Source organism: Eulemur rufifrons, chromosome 10 (assembly GCF_041146395.1).
Source record: "Eulemur rufifrons isolate Redbay chromosome 10, OSU_ERuf_1, whole genome shotgun sequence".
Taxonomy (NCBI): Eukaryota; Metazoa; Chordata; class Mammalia; order Primates; family Lemuridae; genus Eulemur; species Eulemur rufifrons.
In genome coordinates, this window is record NC_090992.1 from 11,431,816 (window position 1) to 11,451,857 (window position 20,042).

A 20,042-nucleotide genomic window follows, 5' to 3' on the forward strand; every position below is an offset into this window, starting at 1 on the left:
TTATAGATGAGAGTAAAGAATATGAGTGGATTTCGTGTTCTGCACAATGGTAGAGTTAATACTGTAGTCAGAAATGGTCAAGCAGGGAAATCCAGCTGTTGGGATTGTGTAAAATTCAGCCTCATGAAATTATCCTTTTGGATGTTAGATAAAGATCATATTCCTTCTCTCCCTGCCAAATAGCCAGAAGAGGGATGAATCCTCCTGGAAGCAGACAGACGTGGGTGCCAATCTGAGGCCCTCCACTGTGATCTGGAGCAAGTTTCTCTAGGTGCCTCATCTGGGAATTGGAGGTACTAATACCAGTCTTCATGGGTCGTTGTGAGAATTAAATGAGATACAGAAGGGTTCAAAAATAGCAATCCACCCCACCTCTACTATACCCATCTCTGGAGGAAAATGGAATTTCTGATTTAGATTATTAGGTTGGACAGCAGACTTGGTCCTATTCTCATTGGAACTCAGGCTGTTTTTCCAATGACTATACCATTCCCCAAAATATCTCAGATTTTAAGGCGTAAAATGCTTATGTCTTTCTTCCCTCAGCATCAAAAACTCAGATTTTCTTCACACCAGGCCCATGACAGACAGATTTCAGTGTACTCCAGGGCAGATGCTGACTGCCCCCGGACAGGAAACCTGCCTTGGGGTCATCTGAAGGAGGGAAATTCTGTGGCCAAGTCTTGAGCTGCAGGTTTGCCAGTGCAGAGGGGCCCTGCCGCCAGAGCTGGTGCGAGGGGACTGGTGCTGCGGGGCTGCCCCGTCACGGCGCCCGAGGGCAGCCCTGGTCCCTCACAATGGCCGTCAGGACACTCCCTGGCCAGCATCATCTCCTGCAAGTCCCCAGCACAAGCCATTCCCGTGTAACAGGATGAGGACTCAATGGGCAGTGAGAGAAGGGAGGCAGGTCTGCCCAGATCACAGTGGAACTGAGAGGCAACTGAAGAAGCCACCTCGTGCCAGCAGGGCAGGCGTCCTCATCATACAATTGATTTCATCCAGCAAACGTGCACTGGGACCCTACTGTGTGCCAGGCAGGGTGCTAATTGCTTTTGCTTTAATTAATGGCCAAAGACTTCCATGAGACCAAATCCTGGTAGTGCTTCTCCATGACCTTCCAGAAGCATTGGACATAATTGATCCTGGTATCTTTCTAAGTCACTATCCTCTCTTGGCTTATACATAATACCTTGGTGTTCTGCTTGCTTCCCTGGTGGCTCATGTTCCATCTCCCATGAAAGGCCACCGCCGCCTGCCTTCCACCTCCCTGGGAAATGTTGTCGTGCCCTTCACCCCCTTCCTGGGCCCTTCGTTCTTCTCCATCCATACCTTCTCCCCTAAATGACATCACCTCGTTCCATGGCTTTAAATATTAATACGAGGGCATGCTCCTGATTCCTAAATTTATGCCTCTAGTTCAGACCTCTCCTCTGACTTCTAGGCTCATGTATCCAATTGTCTCCTTGACTTCTCTCCTGGATGAATGACAGACATCTCAATCTGGACATATCCAAAAGAGGATGCTTGGTCTTTCCATGCCAAACCTGTTCATTTCCTCTGTCCCCTTATTTTGTATATGTCACCACTATACACTGAGTTCCCCAAGCCACATACCTAAAAGTTATCTTAGATTCTCCCCTTTCCATCACACCTCTCCGCGGGATCTCTCCGCAAGTCCCCTTAGCCTTACCTCCTAAGACCCCGAATCTGTCCACTACCCCCACCCTGGTCACAGCCAGACAGGCAAGAGCCTCCTAAATGGTCTCTCTGCTCCCAGGCTGGCCACCCCTTGCTTGAGAACTCCTTTAAGACCATAAGCAGAGGAGCCACTTCTATGCTTCACACAGACTCAGGGCTTCCCACCTCCCTTGGAGGGAAATCCAAATGCTCTGCCCTGGCCCACAAAGCTGTACTTGATCTGGGCCCAGCCTACCTTTTGGCCTCAATTTCTACACTGTCCCCCAGCCTGCTTGTCACCATCCACTGGTCTTTTTCTCCATTCTTTGAACACACAAGATCGTTCCTGCATTGGGGCCTTCACACTTTGATGTTAGCACTCTTTGGCTCCTTCTGATAATTCAGGTCTCAGTTCAAAGGCCTTTCCCTCACACCACCCTATGAAAATAGCTCCTCCCCAGCTACTCTCTGACCCTACTTAATTTTCTTATAGCTTTTATCACTGTGTGAAACGATCTTGTTTATTTGTACACCTGCACATGTTTTCTCTCCTCCCTTGCCACTAGAAGGTACACTTCTTGAAGGAAGGAAAGGAACTAGTAGGTGATAAATAAATCTTAGTTGAATCCGTGGTTTCTGGTGTCTTGGTGAAGAACTGCAGGTCTGATCAAACCCTGGCTTTGTCACTTGCTCTCTGGTGGCAGTAAGTGCATCATTTTCCCTTTCAGCTGGTTGCCGCATCTGCAAGATCTGAGTACTGGTAGAAGGTACCTCCCAGCATTGTCAGGAGGATTAAAAGAGCTCACACATGTATACTTGGCTTACTTCCTGGACATAGCGAAATGTCACAGAAGTTAGTTGTGACTAAGGCTGTTGACATTACTACTTCTACAGCTATTGCTGCTGCTCTTCCTGTTCGCACTCTTAAAAGACACACACGGTAGAGAAGCAAGATGGCACCGGCACTCCCGTGGTAACGCCGTGCTTGTGTTACGTGCCAGCCACTATTCTAAGGCTGGATGGATGTCATCTCATTTAATCCTCACAAGCACCCTATAAGGAGATACTTCCACTAGCCACAGTTTATAGGTACGTTGAGGCACAGAGAGGTTAAGTAACTTGTTCAGGGTCACCATTTAGGCCACGGATATAGGCTGATAAACCGCATTGATTTTCCCTCCCCTGTTTTGGCTCAGTCTTTGAATTCACTCACTACTGTCAGCTGAGTTTGACAGAGAGGAAGAAACAAAGCAGAAATGTCCTGTATCCTCGCTGCCTTGCCTCAGCTCAGCACCCAAGGCGGGTGCTGTAGGGGTGTCAGGGAGTTTTGACCTTTTCTGCTGCCTCCACCCTGGAGCTGAGCACCCAGGGGCCCTCCTGTTACCCTCTCCTTTCTCCAAGTTATGAAAGTAAAAGTACAACCTGGGAGGGCTTCTGCTAAGTAGGAAAGCTGCCCACATTCCACGGCCCTGACGCCATCCTGCATGGACTCACCCTCACGTTGGTGGCTGCAGTCGTGGTGAGTTTGTCCCTTCATGTCCTGCTGTGGCACTCACCCTGAGCATCCCCACCTGCTCCCTTCCTCAGCTGTGCACTCAGGTCTTCAATGAGTCAGGTCTCTGTGGCCCTTCGAGCTACCCCCTTTTCTCCGCCCAGTCCCATCTGAGAGTTTCCCCTGCTTTCTTTTCTTTTCTTTGCTGCTGCAACACACTCCACTTGCTGGGGACCCTCGCCCTTCGAGACTGGCTTTTCCACAGGAAACAGGCTCCTCAGGACCTCGCAGCCTCTAAGATCAATCAAAGTCCCATTTGTTCAGAGAGACATTGTTTCAGCAGCACCGGCAAGTAGGCGCCACTGTCCTTAATCACACAGGTGACCCTGAGCAATTGTAGAGACTCCATGTGCAGGTTACTGCCCTGGGCCTTCGGTCCTGTCTGGTGTCCCCCCCTGCCTTTAGTAAGAGCCACCCTCGCTGTGTGCTCACGATGCGTCAGGGGCCGTGTGAGGGCCCTGTGTCCACGACCTCTTGTCACCCTGACCACCTGGAGGAAAGCATCCGTGTGGGTACCTGCCTGGGCCTCCCGTGGAGCGGGAGCCCCAGATGATGTCTGGAATGTCGGCTGCAGGGCCTGTGCCCCTGACGACTTTTCCGTCTTTCCTCTGCTGTGGGCTGAGCTGTGCCCCTCCTTCAGTTCATATGTCGAAGTCCTAACCCCTAGTACCTCCAAAGTGCAACTGTATTTGCAGACAGGGCCTTTAAACAGGTAATTAAATTCAAATAAGGTCATTAGGTGGACCCTAATCCAGTAAGAAAGGGAATTTTGAACAGCAACAGGTACAGAGGGAAAGATACAGGGAGCAGCCGTCTATAAGCCCGGGAAAGAGGAACCAACCCTGCCCGCACCTTATCTTGCATGTCTAGCCTCCAGGACTGTGAGATGATAATTTCATTGTTCAAGCCACCCAGTCCATAGTACTCTGTTACAGCAGCCCTGGGAGCCCAGGACACCTATTTTCATCTGTCTTGTACCACCTGCCTTTCTACTGCGGATGTTCTCTGAAGCCACACTCCATGCCAGGCACCATGTAAGTATTGTCAAAATTCAGTCGTTAGCAAGATAAACAATGTCCCTGCCCTCGTGGAGATTACATTCCAGTTGGGGAGACAGAGGTGAAGAAAGGCGAACAACTATGATGAGCACTAGGACAGAAATAAAGAAATAAAATAGGGTGACAAGATAGAAATAGGATGCAGACTGGGTGGACAGAGAAGTCCTCTCTGAGGAGGTGACATTTTCTCAGAGACCTAAAAAATGAGTAGACACCCGGCCTGATGAGGGGCATGGTGGAATAGAATCTAGGCAGAGGAAGAGCTTGTGCAAAGGTCCTGAGGCAGGAAAGGGCCGGGTGTGTTGGAGGGGTAGGAAGCAACCCAGTGTGGCCAGGCTACAGGGAGCTGGGATTGGAGAGTTGGTCGGGGACCACATTCCTGGGGACATCGGAAAGGAGTCCAGCCTTAACTCCTCTCTCATTTCCCAGGATGGCATTCATCACACCTGGCCAGTTCCTCCACCCAGCGCCCAGTACTCACAGACTGGCCACGTGCGGCTGCCATCAGCACCTTATTGTCTCAGGCATCTCAAACTGCAAACACAACCCTTGTCACTACTGCCAGAAGCGGCAGAAAAAAAGAGAGCGGCAAGGAGGGAGAGAACGAATCATCCCTTCCAACCCCTGCTGAGTATGCAGAGTGAGGGACATATGGAAATTAATATATGCAGCTCTGATAACACGGTTCTCCTCGGCATTTTGATTAAACGCCGACGGTTATTAAATACCCTCCTCCTCGGTGCTCATCTCCGAAAGCCAATGTTGCTTTTCATTTTGAACTCTGATGAACTGTCTCAATTCCATTCACACACCTCGGCCGAACGGCGGGCGACCGCAGGCTGGTGTTTGAGGAGGATGGAGAAAATCAATATGAAATGTCAGGCGAGGGGTCAGATGGAACCTGTTTTCCCAGCCGGCAGGCGCTGGGGGCCGCAGCAGCAGCTGAACAAAGGGAGATGTGCACGGAAGGAGGTGGGTACTTTGGATGAGTCAGGAAAATGAATTCCGTTCACTTCTTAATTAGATTAGCAGGCCAACGGGCTTGCAGTTCAGAACTCCACTGGTGATGGGATGGGGAGTGGGGAGGCAGCGCTTGGCAGAGGCCTGCAGGCCACCAGGCAGCTCCTGGGTCTCCCTAGGGACCGTCCCCAGGGCTGTGTGGGGCCCAGGCTGGAGGGAGGGGCAGCCCCTGCGGCTCCCTGGGTGTGTGGCTTCTCTATGCCTGCACAGCTCTTTCCTGTGCTCTCCCAGCCGCTCCTCAGTCTTTAGGTCTCAGCTCAGCAGTCATTGCCTCGTAGGGTCCTTGTCACACCCACTTGTACTACCCATGTCTCTCATCCCACTTACTATAGTTGCAATGCTATGTTTGTTTGTGATTCTCTAATTAATGCATCTTAACTCCTAATTTTATGTGTCAACTTGACTGGGCCATAGGGTGCCCAGCTATTTGGCCAGACATTTGGGGCATTTCTGGAAGGGTGTTTTTGGATGAGTTTAACTTTTAAATTGATAGATTGAGTAAAGGAGATTTCTCTCCCTAATGTGGGTGGGCCTCATGCAATCAGTCGAAGGCCTGAAGAGAAAAAAAGGCTGACCCTCCTGCAAGGGAGACGGAATTCCTCTGCCTGACTACCTTGGAACAGGGACGTTAGTTTTTTTCCTTTGGACTGGAACTAAAACCATGGCTCTTCCTGGGTCTTCAGGCTGATGGCCTTTGGACTAGAATACTGCCATTGACTCTCCTGGGTCTTCAGCATGCAGATCTTGGGACATGTGAGCCTTCATAATCACGCAAGCTAATTCTTTTAATAAATCTCATGTACAAACACACCCTATTGGTTCTGTTTCTCTAGAGAACCCTGACTAATATAATACCGTGAGCTCTAAGACAAAGAAACTAGGTCTGTTTTTGCTCATCACTGTGTCCCCAGAGTCTGATACAGCACCTGATGTACAGTTTGTGCTCAACAAATATTAATTGATTAAATAAATAATGGGGCCTCCTATATCTGGCCAAAGGGTCGGGGTTTCAAGCGTCTCACGTCCACAGGCCTGCGGCAGGGGGAATTTGAGAGAAACAATGGTTAGAACTGCTGCTGCCACGTGCTGACCCTGGCGTGCCCGGCGGAGTGCTAGGATCTCACACACACGATGAACGTCCCACCTTATGACGCTGTGCTTACTATTTCTACATTCCAATAAGAAACTCGGGGCTCAGAAGGACTGAATCCCTTGCCCGGCGTCACACAGGTACCGAGTGTCAGAGCTAGGTTCTGACTGCAAAGCATCTGTTCTAAACCATTCTAGCTCTGACGGTTTCTAAGGCCTTGCCCCCTTTCTATCTTGAGTTCGGGGGTTCATGGAGCCTCCCCGTCGGTTTATACTTCAACATCCAGAACTCGTGTGGGTCTGACTGCAAAGCCCAGCCTGGTGTCTGCCACGCTGGGCTGTGAGGATGCCAGGGCTTCTGTGCCATCTCGGGCATCCACCCTGGGTGGTGGCCCAGCAAGCCTGGTTCCGCCTTCACTCAACCAGAGAGGCCCTGCCTCCCCAGACAGCTCATGTCACCTCACCCACAGTGTGTCCCAAACTGAACCCCAACCCCTCACTCTCTCTCAGAGAGACCAACGGGCTTTCCATTCGTTCCCATTCCCACGTGTCATTTACGTGGACCCTCGGGCATATCTTTGTTTATTAAGTAACTATTTACTGGACCCCCTACTTATGTGTCAGGCGTTGGCAATATGACATGACCAAACAGATTTGATTCTTGTCCTCAGAGGGTTTACTGTCTTGAGGGAAATGACATTGAACAATTAACAACATACCCATGTGCGATGAATGCCAACCTCTAATATCACTTACAACACCCATAGTTATTTCAAAAGAAAATGTTCTTCTCCCCCTTCCCTTCCTTTCAATGTCCATAGCTGCCATACTTTATCCTTTTACCCTTCTCTCTCGTATTAAGACTAAAGCAAAAGCTTCTAACTCTCCTTTCTTCCCGCTACTACTGTTAATCTTCCATAAAACATAAATTCTATTAACTCTGCTCTCCAGCTAAATGATCACAAATCACTCCCCACATACTAGGACCTGTGGGTCTCAAACTTGGCCACATGTATAAATCCTTGGGTGTTAGGGAGGAGGAGGATATGCAGGTACATTAGAGGGTACCGGAAGCCGTAGGATAAATGCTGCATCTTTTGGGAACATCAATTTTGCTTGAAATTTGGAAGTCGGGTAGAAATGTAATTATTAAAACTGACAATAGACATTTTATGGGGGTAAAAATGCAAAATTCACATAAAATTTTAGAAAGAAAAACAAGACGTCAAAGAAAATCTATTGTGGTCAGCACCTTCGCCAGGGCCACTGGTGTCTGCCAGGCATGTGCTGTTTTGTCTTTGGTGACAGGATAGGCCACCGGAGCGCATCAGAGAGGTGGGATTGCCCCTATGTGCCCTTCCTCCGTGGCACAGGGCTCACAGCCCGGCCCCAGGAGAGTTGCACTTGGTGGAAAAGCTTAAGAAGGACTGGGCACTAGGAGCCAGCTCTGGGTATAAAATAGGCACTGAATGAGCGAGTGAGTGAGTGAATGCACAAGAGCACAAACTTTTGACTCTGATCTTCAAGGACCAACCCGATAATGGACCATCATCCTCATCTGGCCTCATTCACTCAACGTTCCCCTCTCCCCCAAGCCTGACACTTCTTAACACTCTTTAAAATTTCCATGTCCTTTTTAACTTCAGAATTTTGCCTATTTTATGCGCACTGCCCAAAATACCCTTCTTCCTGCCCATCTAGCCAAACCCTGCTTGTGCTTTGACACTTCGACACTGCTCAGCCTTTGCCTTCCCTGTGAGGTCTGGCCCAAACGTCCCAGCCTCCTCTGAACGTCCTAACCCCTAACTGTCTCCCTCATTCATTTGGGTATTAAAGCGTACACTGCCTTATATGTTGTCCCTGAAATGTTTCCTGGGGACATCTTGCCTCCTCAGCCAAATTTTAAATTCTCTGAGTGTAGGAAATGAGTCTTACCTTCCCCTCGTACCATTGTTCTTTGTAGTAACAAACACGTTTCAGACACAGGAGCATCATGCTGAAGGGCCGACCGAATGAATTTTAGTCTAGATCTGTGGTTCTCAATCGAGAGCAATGTTTTCTCCAAGAGGATATTTCTCCAGTGTCTGGAGACATTTGTGGTTGTCACAACTGGGCTTGTGCTACTGGCATCCAGTGAGTAAGGCCAGAGATTCTGCTAAACATCTTGCCAGTGCACTAGACAGCCCCCTGTCCCAAACAAAGAAGTTGGTGGCCCCAAATTCAATAGTGTACTGTCAAGAAACTCTTGTCTACATTATAGAATCTTCCTAATTTGCTTCCTTGTTTCTTTGTTCTCCAGCCAGAGCTCAACCTCCATCCTCTTGCCTTCTGTCCAAGCAATTTCCCTAACAACTAATTGTGATTGTATTCCTCCCTGGTTACTTTAGTGGCTGTTCACTGACTTTGACAAAAAAAAAATTCAAGTTTTTTAATCATGGCCATTGCCACCCGGCTCAGGCATTCCTTCTGAGCCTCAGTTCCCTCCTCCGAGTCATTCCCTACACACCAGCCATGACAGTCCCCTGCAGTTCCACAAACGTGTTATCTTTCAGGCCTCGGCACCTTTGCACGTGCTGATCCTTCTGCTTTGAACACTTTTCCCCTTGTTGGCTTATGTTAAGTATACTGAGGTCAGCACTAGTAGAAACATCAGTAAATATTTATTAAGCCCCTATCCCAGGCCAGGCACCGCTGTAGGTGCTAGGGAAACAGTAGTGAACAAGACAGACTAGACCACGCTCTGCAGAAGCTACCAGCACTCTCTAGTAGAATTTTCTGCAATGATGCAATGTCCTAAATCTGGAAGCCATTGGCCACACGTAGGCTTTTGAGCACTTGAAATGTGGCTAATTTGAATTGAGATGTGCTGTCAGGGTAAAACACCTGCTAAGTTTTGAAGACTTGGTATGCAAAGAAAAAAAAAGAATGTAGAGTATTTTATTAACAATTTTTAACAGTTACCTCATCTAAGCCCCATGAGAAATCCATGAGGTGGTTGTTATGATCCGCTTACCCATTACATGTGAGAAAAGAGAAGCTCAAAAGGGCCAGGGGAGGCGGACAAGGTCAGACAGCTAGTAAGCGTGAAGCCTGGTCCGACCTGGGCGTGCGTGACTCTAGAACCCACACGTTGCACAGCACCGCGCTCTCCACACCAGCTCCCCTGGGAGGAGCCTCTGGCAGCCAATGAGTAAACCACAGTGACCAAAAGGACCACAAACTCTCCCTCCCTCTCCTAGTCACACACCTGCACGGAGAGCCAGCATATCACTTGTGTTGCACAGGAGCTGAAATTGAAAACTGTGCTATTGGGAGAGAGACGTCTTCATTTCTGGCTCTCCACAGCAAAGCAGCACCTTGCAGAAGGTGACGGCGGGACACACACAGCTCTAGCCTCTCCTGGACATCCCAGCACCTGCACGTCATTTAGCCCAACACCGGGCATGGACTGCAGTTGTCCTTCAGGAACCTCTGCTCTGGGGAGCAGTTTCTTTTCTAGAAACCCTCGCTGCGAGCTCCAGGACCATCTTGCCTACCATGGCGCCCACCGTCAGTGCCAGCAGCCCTCACTCGCTCATGGCGAGGTGGCCGGCCTCCGTGCTAAGATCACCCGCCTTAGCCTTCTGCATCCAAGCATGCGGCTGCCACTGGCTTCGGAGCTACTTTGCTCGCTCCGTGCCCTGCAAACTCCAGCATGACCTGAGGGCCCTGAGTCTGGCTGCACTTTACTCTCAATCCACCTCCCTGAAGTTTTTCTCTGGTGCCCACTGGAACCGCTGGGACTTCCAGGGTGCTGCTTCCTGCAGACGCAACCTCCTCCCCGGCTGCCGTTCTTGATGCCTTTTATATTCCAGCCTCCCACACAGCTCAGCAAGTCCTGTTAACGCCACTGCCAAGACCTGTCCAGACGCCGCCTGCCCTCTCCTTTCCTGCTCATCTCCACGTCCGGGACACCCTTCGACATCCTCCTAACCTGTCCCCTCTGCTACTCCTCAGGTCCATTCTTAATGCATAATTTGGATCATGTCACAAGGTTATTTATTTTTATTTATCTTTGTATCTGACCATTTGAGAATTGAACGTGAGGTTTCATCTTTACTGAAATACCAAATGCGGAGCTGACTCCCGACTTGCAGTTTGGTCACTCGGGGCACATCTAATGTAGGAAAGGAGATCAAAATCTGCCAGGCGCGCTCCCCCTCCACGCTCCCCTCCCGCACACCCCCCATCACCCTCGGGCTGCTACTCACACTTGGTGTGCCTGTCACACAGGGCTGACGCTCGCATGTCGCACAGCCGGATTGTCCCTTTGCTGCTGCTGTACACGAAGGTGTTGCAGTGATGTGGGTGGAACTCGGCTGCGGTGATCACCTCCGTGAGCTCCTCCATGTTGGCCGGCTTAATGTCCACGATGTCTGGCACAGACGAGTCAAGGAGGGAACCAGGAGAAAGAGGCAGAAACTCCAGGAGTGATTAGCAACGGCACCAGCTTATAGTAGTGTAACGTGTTAGTGTTTACCGTGCACATGCCAGATGCTCATGGTAACTGTGCTAGCAAAGAAGCAGGTATTGTTGGTCCCAGGCAGCATTAGAACTCAGGTCTCCTACTCCTGATCTGTGTCTAATCCTCTATAACACGTAGAACATAGCCATTCATGAACAAAGCTACCCGCTCATGCAATCATGCTAAAATGTACCAAGTTGCAAAGACTTTGGCTTCCCATTTTATAACAGTGGTTAAGGAACTAGTCCCATTCCAACCAAATAATTCAATTTATCTGAATCCTTACTCAGATTCCTGGGCTGATGGGTGATATCTACAATAGACTGCGTATCCTCTTCCACGAAATCCCTGCAACCTTCTTTAGTGATGTGTTCATGATAATAATAGCTGCTAACATTTATTGAGCACTTACTATAGGTCATTCACTGTGCAAAGCTTATTGCATACTTTATCTCTCTTAATCCTTGTAACAACTCTATAATCAACACCTTTCTTATTCCCATTTTTCAGGGGTGGAAACAGAGGCTCTAAGTGCATAAAGTAACTTGCCTTAAGTCACGTGGCTAATAAGTGACAACACTAGGATTTTATCCCTGGTGAAAAATCTGTATTCTTTCATAATTATGCAAGATTTCTCTCATTTAAGATATCAAAGATTTATAATCTCTGTAAATTGTGGTTTGCTTTAGAGCTTGTGAACGAGTGTAAGTATCAGAAAGAAGACATCCAGTTCTGTGATGGGAAAGTTTCAGGCTCCCACGGTACATACCCTTAGTTTTATCATCTGGGTTTTTTTCCCTCCCTCAGTATCTTCCCTTTTGATCAAGCATTATTATACCTGTATTTTTTTTTCTTTTTTTTTGAGACAGGGTCTCACTCTGTCACCCAGGCTGGGGTGCAGTGGTGCAATCATAGCTCACTGCAATCTCGAACTCCTGGGCTCAAGTGATCCTTCTGCCTCAGCCTCCTGAGCAGCTGGGACTACAGGCACATGCCACCTGCCTGGCAAATTAAAAAATAATTTTTTTTTTTGAGACAGGGTCTTGATACGGTGGCTCAGGCTGATCTTAAACTCCTGGCCTCAAGCGATCCTCCCACCTTACCTCCCAAAGTACTAGGACCACAGGCATGAGCCACGGCGCCTGGCTGTATACCTACATCTTTTAAGACCACACCCTTGTATATGGGAACGATATTATTTATGAAGGCAACTCAATGGAAACAAACACCTGCTGCAGGGTGTGCGGCGTGAGTGAAGGAGGAGTTTATACTGATCCCTCCACACCCTGCTAAGAACCTGGGGGCTCAGAAAGCAGGTTGGAAAGCACCTGGCTGGGGCTGAGATGCTGTCTGGGGACCCAGCAACTTCCTGCAAAGGAGCAGGCCTTGTGATGTGGATGCTGCAATGCCGTAAAGCTGACCAGAACGACTCTCGCTATCCTACACTCCACCACCTGTGAGCTACCTCTGGGATTTTTGCCTCGTCTGTTTTAATCACTGGGTAGTGTTGTTGTTTTTTTTTTTTTACTTAACATTTTTTCTTTGGATCAACTTTAAATGGACTCACTTTTTTCTTAGTCTCATCTAAGCAGTAATCCAATATTCATAAACTCATGGGTTTAAGGAGCTGGTTACATTTTTAATAATATTCATGCAAATAAATGTATAACAACTAAAATGAAAATGTGTGTGCACACCTGCAGTTTAGGTACCATATTTTGGGCAACAATGCATTGAATCAACAAGCATTTGCTATAGACTATTCTATCAGACGAGGATAGATGACAGTCATCTATACTTCTTATTAAGCAAGCAGCATAGTCCCCTCCCTAGAGTTTAGATGAGACACAAGCAAATGCACTGATATTTTTAGTCCCACTAGCACTAGCCAAAAACAAAGTCATGTGTTATCAAACATCACCTATGCTCCTGCTACAACTATTCCAACATGTAATTTATTGCAACAGTGGCTTTGTATTTGCCTGTGCCTTCTTCCCCTTCAATTATCTCTCATAAATCCTGTTGGGTTCTTTCTAAAATTAGCTTGAGACTGAGCTAACATTACATTTTACTACAATTTCCCCCACCAAACCCAGATGCAAATGTTACATGGGTCTCCAGGGCATACGGGTCCCGTGGATTCACAAAATACTACCTTTCAACTCAACTTCTGCCAGAATTATAAATACTATTGCAGGTAGCACCACTTGCTGGGGAGCAAGAACGGGTGCCACTTGGGAGGTGGCTCCAGCCTCCAGCTCTGGTCCCCTCTCCAGCCGCCTGATCCATGCCCTGGGCTTTGTGGCCCTGATGTGCGGTTGGGTAAGCAGAGCTGAGTGTTCAGCTGTTGTCAGATTTCATCGCCCTCCAGGAAGCCTTCATACCCTACTGTGCCAGTGAGCATGTTTCTCTTTTCCCAAAATAGGGAAAGAAAATCTGGTGTCAGCTTTCTCCACCTCTACCAGCACAGCTCTAAAAACAAGCTCAACTGGAAGGGATCTTTGCTGTGTGGGAGGGGGAGGTGCTACAGCTACAGTTATTTTTTCCCACCTAAAAATAAAGCCCCAAAGTCAGAACGTGTGAAAACAAAGTGCCTAAACATTTCTATGAAACCAGGAACATCCCCCACCATCAAAGACACCATCATGGGGATGTGCCTGCGGAATCTGCTGAGGGCTACTGCTTCTGGAACTTTCCTTCCTTCCACCGGACCTCCAAGCCTGTGTCCACCACCCACCCCTCATCCCCAAGCCACTGGCTTCTCTCCCCCAGCAGGTCTGAGTCTTCTCTTTGACTAGAGCGCTAGTTTGGGTTCGACTCTATGGGACTCAGGGGATAAACCATGACTCTACCTTTTTTTTTTTAATAACCGTGATAAAGGTAAGAGGAAGATGATAATGACCAGCAGCTCATGCTTATCAAGTGCCAGGTCTGCCCTGTGCTGACATGTTACATGGGTTGTCCCCATTTGTCCCTATCTCAGCCTCACGAGGTCAGTACCATTCACAGCTCCATTTTACAACGGAGGAAACAGTGACTCAATTACTCGAGATCACATGACTTGTAGGGGGCAGAGCAGGGATTTGAACCCATGTGTCCGATTCCAGAGCCTGGGTTCTTTACCACAAAGGCACTCTGCCCCCTCTGAGGAACAGCTTTGCCAAGTCAGCCTGAGTGTGATAGTTCTGGCTCTCTCAAAACAACCCTGGCTGATCCGAGATGGCAGCACCACCTTTTCCACTCTAGACCTGTGCTCTCTTAACACACCTAACACTTTGGGGGCCACAGTTTCCAGAACTAGAATGTTTTGAACCAGAAGTTGGAACAAAAGCTTGACAAGGGATTTTTTTTGGATTGTTTTTTTGACAGAGGATCTGCTGAGCTATAGAAACATTTCAGAGAAAGAGTCTAGTTGCTAAAAATTCAATGGTTTATGGGGATGATGGGAGAGTGTATTTTACACCTGCAACCTCTAGAAACCCAGGCTTTTCCCCTTGTGCTGTTCCAAAGGGAGATGCAGGTTTCCAGCACATGTAGCTTTGCCCTTCCTGTTGGGAGGGAAGGAGAAAGCAGATGAGCAACGCGCAGCTCTCTGTATTATCTTGAAAATGGAATGGTGCATTTTGACAGTCCATTTTCTCTCCCTTATCCTTTAGAGCTCTTTATCCAAATTATTTCCCTGTTGTCCCAAAGAACTAAACGGCAAAAGCAAAACATAGCATCGGATTCACGGCTAATACCCAAGGCAGACAGCCAACAGATTGCTATTAAATTAACCCTGGGGCTTGACAGATCTGTTCTTTCTGACCCAACTGCTTCTGGCATTCCTTATTAACGCTGAGCCCAGGCAAATTACATCTGCTAACAAAAGGGGTTAATCTGGCTCTCTGCTGGGACTCTGGAGGCAGCTCTGAGGACAGGAGGGGGCCCAGCCAGCTTGGCAGCTGAGCTCCGTGCATGGAAGGCAGAAGGCGGGAAGGTGAGGGCACCGCTGTGCCAGGCTGTAGCCTGAGGCATCATTTAAAATAATAATTGGAGACACTGGGAGGTCACCTCTTAAGGGATCCGATTCAAACAAATAAGAAGCCAGAGCCATCACTTGTGTCAGTGGTGGGGGAGGAGCAGAGAGGGTCATGGCAGGGTGGTGAGGAGTGACATGAGGGCCATTCACAAGTCATTTCCCTAACCCCAAGTTTGGAAAGAGCTTTCTACAAAAACATGTTTTACTGCAATATTATAAAAGAAAAAGATTGACAACAATCTGAATAAATATGCAGAAATTTTTAAAAACGATCGAATTATCTAGTTCATTAAATTTTTTACAGCGAAACTTCCAAGCCTGTAAAAACCAATAGTACACAAAATTCTAACTGTAGTGTGATCCTAATGTCATTTAAAACTTATACCCTGAAAATAATGATCTAAAAGCCAAGACATCAAAATGTTAGTGATAATTCTATCAGGGCGAGTCTGTGAATGATTTTTCTTCTCTTTGCAATTATCAGTACTATTTCTAAGTTTTCTTTTAATAAAGTTGTAGTATTTTAGGATAAAAAAGACTTAAACATTCCATGCTTATTATGTACCATTATTTTGGTGAGGAAAGTGAGGTACAAAATATATACAGTCTTACCATAGCCACATAAAGAAAAAGTCACACACACATAAACATTACACACACACACACACACACACACACACACACACAGGGAGAGAGAAAGGAAAGGAAAGAAATGTAGTTGTGTCTTGTAGGGAGATTAGATTCCAAAGTCAGCATGTAGGTTACAGGTCCATTCACTCATTTATCCCTTCACATATTCTACAAATGTTCCCAAAGAATCTGCACTCAAAGCAGACGAACCTCCCCTGGTCCATGTAGCCTGTATTCTAGGGTAATATAGGGAAACATGGGCAACAGAAAAGGTAAATAAGTATAACATATTGTATATTAGACGGCGATAATTGCTAAGCAGAAAAATAAAGCAGGAAAGTGTGTGTGTGTGTGTGTGTGTGTGTGTGTCCTAGATTGAATACAAGAAAGATTCCTGGATAATCAAGAGTTTTAAATTATTTTGGCTTTTCTCTTACTCCTTTTTTTTTTTCCTCCTAAGCCTCTATTGCAGAATTAACTAGAATTAAGTTAAAATTGTGATGCAAATCCACTGTGTATACAGCAAAATTGGTGGTGAGATTATCATTCATTCTATTTCCTTTTTTTCTAAAATCTCTACAATGAATACATATTATTAAACAAAACACTAAACATTAAAAAGAGTAGTTTCCGTAGCTTAAAATCATCCATGAGAAAATTGAGAGATAGGAACCTCACCTCTTTGGGTAAAGTTCGAGGTAATATTGTGATAAATATTGTGATTGTAACAAAATGGGCCAGGAAATTGGGATTCAGTTTTGATTCCATCCCTATTTTGCTAAGAGAGCTTGGGAAAGTCATTTTATTTCTCTGGGTTTCTATTTCTTTTCCTTTAAATAAGTATAGCCTGTTTACTCTGTCAGCTTCTAAGAATTTTGATTATCAAACAGGATAATGGAGAAAAATTATTTATTAAGTGGTATTGGACTGAATCATCCCATTTTCTGAAGGAGGCACATATTTCTCTAAGGATAGTGTTTATATGCATTGGCTTTGTGGGCTTTTGAAGGGGACTGTCCTCACATGCCTCTTTTTGCTGCTGATTTTGCTGATACCGATAAGCATTTTTGTCCTAAATCCTGTCTAAGCCAATCAAGGACAGGAGAGCCAAATAGGATGCTGTTCCTCAGGGCTGAGTGTTGTAAGTTGAAGAATGGAATCTGAGTTTACCTGGGTGAGGTATCCACAGTCAAAAGCAGCTGAGGCTTTTCACATCCCATGTAAAATCTGCCCATACTGAAGGCAGAAACTAATCATATCGTGGCCTTGAACACAGCATATCAGAGTTGGATTCCCTTTCAGGGCACATGAGTCACTTTGAGGTCTTTTTTCTTTTCCAAAGCCCAAATTTGATCTTTGGATATCAAGTAATGATTACAAAGCACTCAGATCTTATTAGCTAAAAGGACATGCTGCTTGGTGATGAGACACTGGAGATCTCCATGGAGGACGGCAGGGGATATTCTTCTCTTAAGAGCTTAGAAAAAGCCAATGTGCAAATATTCATGGAGTGTTTGCCAGTTGCTAGGCTCAGTAAGAGGGGACTGACAAAGAGACACATGGTGCCGTATTAAATATGTATTGAGCTGTGGAAGACTTTGTGCTGAGACAGCCTTTATGATTGGGGAGCACTCGAAAGCTCCATAACCAAAAACTCTTTCCTACTCATGGAAGACAGAGAGCTTGAAATCTTACCATTAAAAAATTTCCAATTCAGAAGACAACTCAGATGTTACTTTCCTTATGAAGCATTCAGCCTTTCTTTTATGATTGTTCCTGCCCTATATATTCAAAGCACTCTGAATGCACCTCTATGAGAACGCTAAGCACACATTATTTCAATTATTTAAATACTTTGAGATGGTGTGCTATAATAGATTTTGCTAGACTTTGGAATAAGAGAATGTATATTTTAATCCCAAATTCTGTGACCAATTAAATCATCTTGAATGCCTTTGAACCTGTTAACTCAGGTACCCAAAGAGGAAAAAAAACCTACAGGAGATGATATGTGTAAATACCTGGCACTTAATGCAAGCTCAAGAAATAGATTCATCTCCTCTTGCGTGCTGTCTCCTTTGGCCCCCATACTCACTTTATGGCTTGGTGATATGTTAAGTTGGTTAGGCTGAACCATAATCCTTAGACTTCCCTTTCTAATATGTTTCTGGTTAGGGTAGGCTACAAGGGATATTCTCTCTGGAGAGTTAGGGGACAGAAGGGAGCAAGCAATCATTTTGCAGTACACATTCTCCCAGTCATTCAAACACTCATCCCCGTACTGCTGTGGAGGGATTTTGCAGATGTGAGTAAAGGCTCTAGTCGGTTGACTTTAATCAAAAGGAAGATTATTTTGGGTGGGCCTGACTTAATCAGTTGGAAGGCATTTAAAAGATCACTCAGGCCTTCCTTAAGGGAGAGACTCCAAATGCCTACTGGGTCTGTAATTGCTCTCTGTTCCCTCTAAATGTTCCTTCCTGACTACCACCTGTGGACAAGCTTCACTCATGCCTGTGGGGTTCCAGTCTGCTTGTGATTTTCCCTTCCTGTCTGCCTGCCCTGCAGACTGTGGACTTGCATGGCCAGCCACACAATTGCAAAGCCGATTCACTGTAATAAGTCAATCACTCTCCTTATCTCTCCCCGCCCCCCGCCTCCTCTTTTCCTCTTTTTCTGTACACACACTTCTCATTTGCTGGTTCTGCTTCTCTGGCTGAAGTCTAATTGGTCCACCCACCCTCCAGAGCACAAGGGCATGACTTCAGGGATGGAGTTTTATTCTTCATGGCATCTCCAGTGCACAGAGTAAGTGCTCAGTAAATATTTATGGCTTTTTCTTTAATTCATCCTTATGACTTAGCACCTTCTCTAGGCATTTTTTTAAAGCAGAAAACCCACAGTGGGTCAATAGGCCAAGTTGCTAGGCCTGTATAGTATAAATTGCTTAGCCTGTAGTTTTCTTAGGAGAGAACAGGATCTAAGGCGAGAAGAATGGGGACCGGGGAAAGGCCCCACATAATCACAACTGCCATGTATTGACCGTCACTCTGCATCCGGTGCTCTGCTAAGTACTTTACATGATTACCTCATCTAATCCTCACAACTTTATTAGATCATATTATCTCATTAATTGATGTGGAAACTGAAGGCTAGGGAGACATTCAGTAACTTATAAAAGTCACACAGATCTGAGATGAAGCTGGATTCAAACCCAGTGAATCTGACTCCGGAGTTTGCATTCCAACTAAGCTATATTGCTCTAAGAAAGCTCAAGAAAACCAAGAGAAATCTGCACAGGTGAATTCTTGCCCTCTCCCCTGACATGAGGTCCTGTGGGAGGAGAAATCCCCAGGCTCCTAGGGCCCTAGGGCTGGCCTCAGACACAGAGGGTTAGCATGCACACTAGCAAGGCACCTGGCCTGGGAAAACCGCCGAGGCCGCTTTTCATACGGGAGGGAGGAGGCTGCCCTGGCACACACAGGCCAGTGTGCTGGGTGTGTCATTAGAAGGGAGCCGCTCTTTTTATTCTAAAAGCCAATCTGAGATTGACATGTACATTTGATCCCCTGGCAGGCTGAAGCCACTGAAGCCACGAGGCAGAGAAACGTGTACGAGGCCCCACAGCTTCCCCCAAAGCCCGCCTGGCAGAACACCACTGGGTTATTACTAAAAGGACAGCTGCTGTCCATGGTGCTAAGGGGTGCTAGAATCTGGAAGCCAAGAGCTGAGTCTATGTGATCCCTTGATCAAGGAATCAACTCCAAAAGGGCCTCAGCTTAGTTAACAAATGAAGCTGCCACACATGGCTGCTGAGACTAAGGTTAGAGATGAAGTACCCCTGGAATCCAGTTGGCTTCTCCCACAGAAATCCTCTGTCTCATGCCCAGAGACCGGATTTCTCTAAGGTCCGGCTTCTGCTACCATTTCCAGCCTCACTTACACCATGTCCCACCTCACTGTCTGGGCTCCCATTATAGTAGCCTTCTTAGAGTTCCTCCAATATGTCATGCTCTCTCCTGCCACAGGACCTTTGTACATGCTGGACACATCTCTCCATTCCTCTTTGCCAAGTTAACCCTTCCTTCTTTCAGATATCAACTCAACAGTCTTCCTCAGCAAAGCCTTCTTTTATTCCATACACTACATTAGGATTAAAAAAATGCATTCACAAAACCATATTCCCTTTCACAGAACTTATGTCATTTTGTAATTATATACTGATTAGTGTGATTATTTGATGAATGTCATTCTGAAAGCAGAAAATGGGTTTCTTTTCATTTTTATATCAGGTTTAGTGCAGTGCCTGGCACAAACTAGGCCTCAATACGTAGCTGTTGAGGCCTGTGTCTTTACTTTTAATTGATACGGGTCTATCTTAGGTCCTATCTTGGACTAGGTAAGAATCCAGATAAACTCGTTCTTAGTTCTCAGAAAAGAGTTCAAAGGGTTCTTAGGTATACCATAGTTTTCATAAAGAAGCAGTATCTTTTA

At 46.6% G+C, this 20,042-nt stretch overlaps 1 protein-coding gene across 4 annotated transcripts in view; it reads right to left on the reverse strand.

The window, feature by feature from the left end:
• PPP2R2B (protein phosphatase 2 regulatory subunit Bbeta) overlaps positions 1-20,042 on the reverse strand; it is a 410,135-nt gene that overhangs the window by 27,271 nt on the left and 362,822 nt on the right. For all 4 annotated transcript variants that reach the window (XM_069484165.1, XM_069484168.1, XM_069484166.1 and 1 more), the window contains one exon: positions 10,647-10,811. In XM_069484165.1, the coding sequence (XP_069340266.1) occupies positions 10,647-10,811 (165 nt within the window). The remainder of the gene's footprint in view (positions 1-10,646; positions 10,812-20,042) is intronic.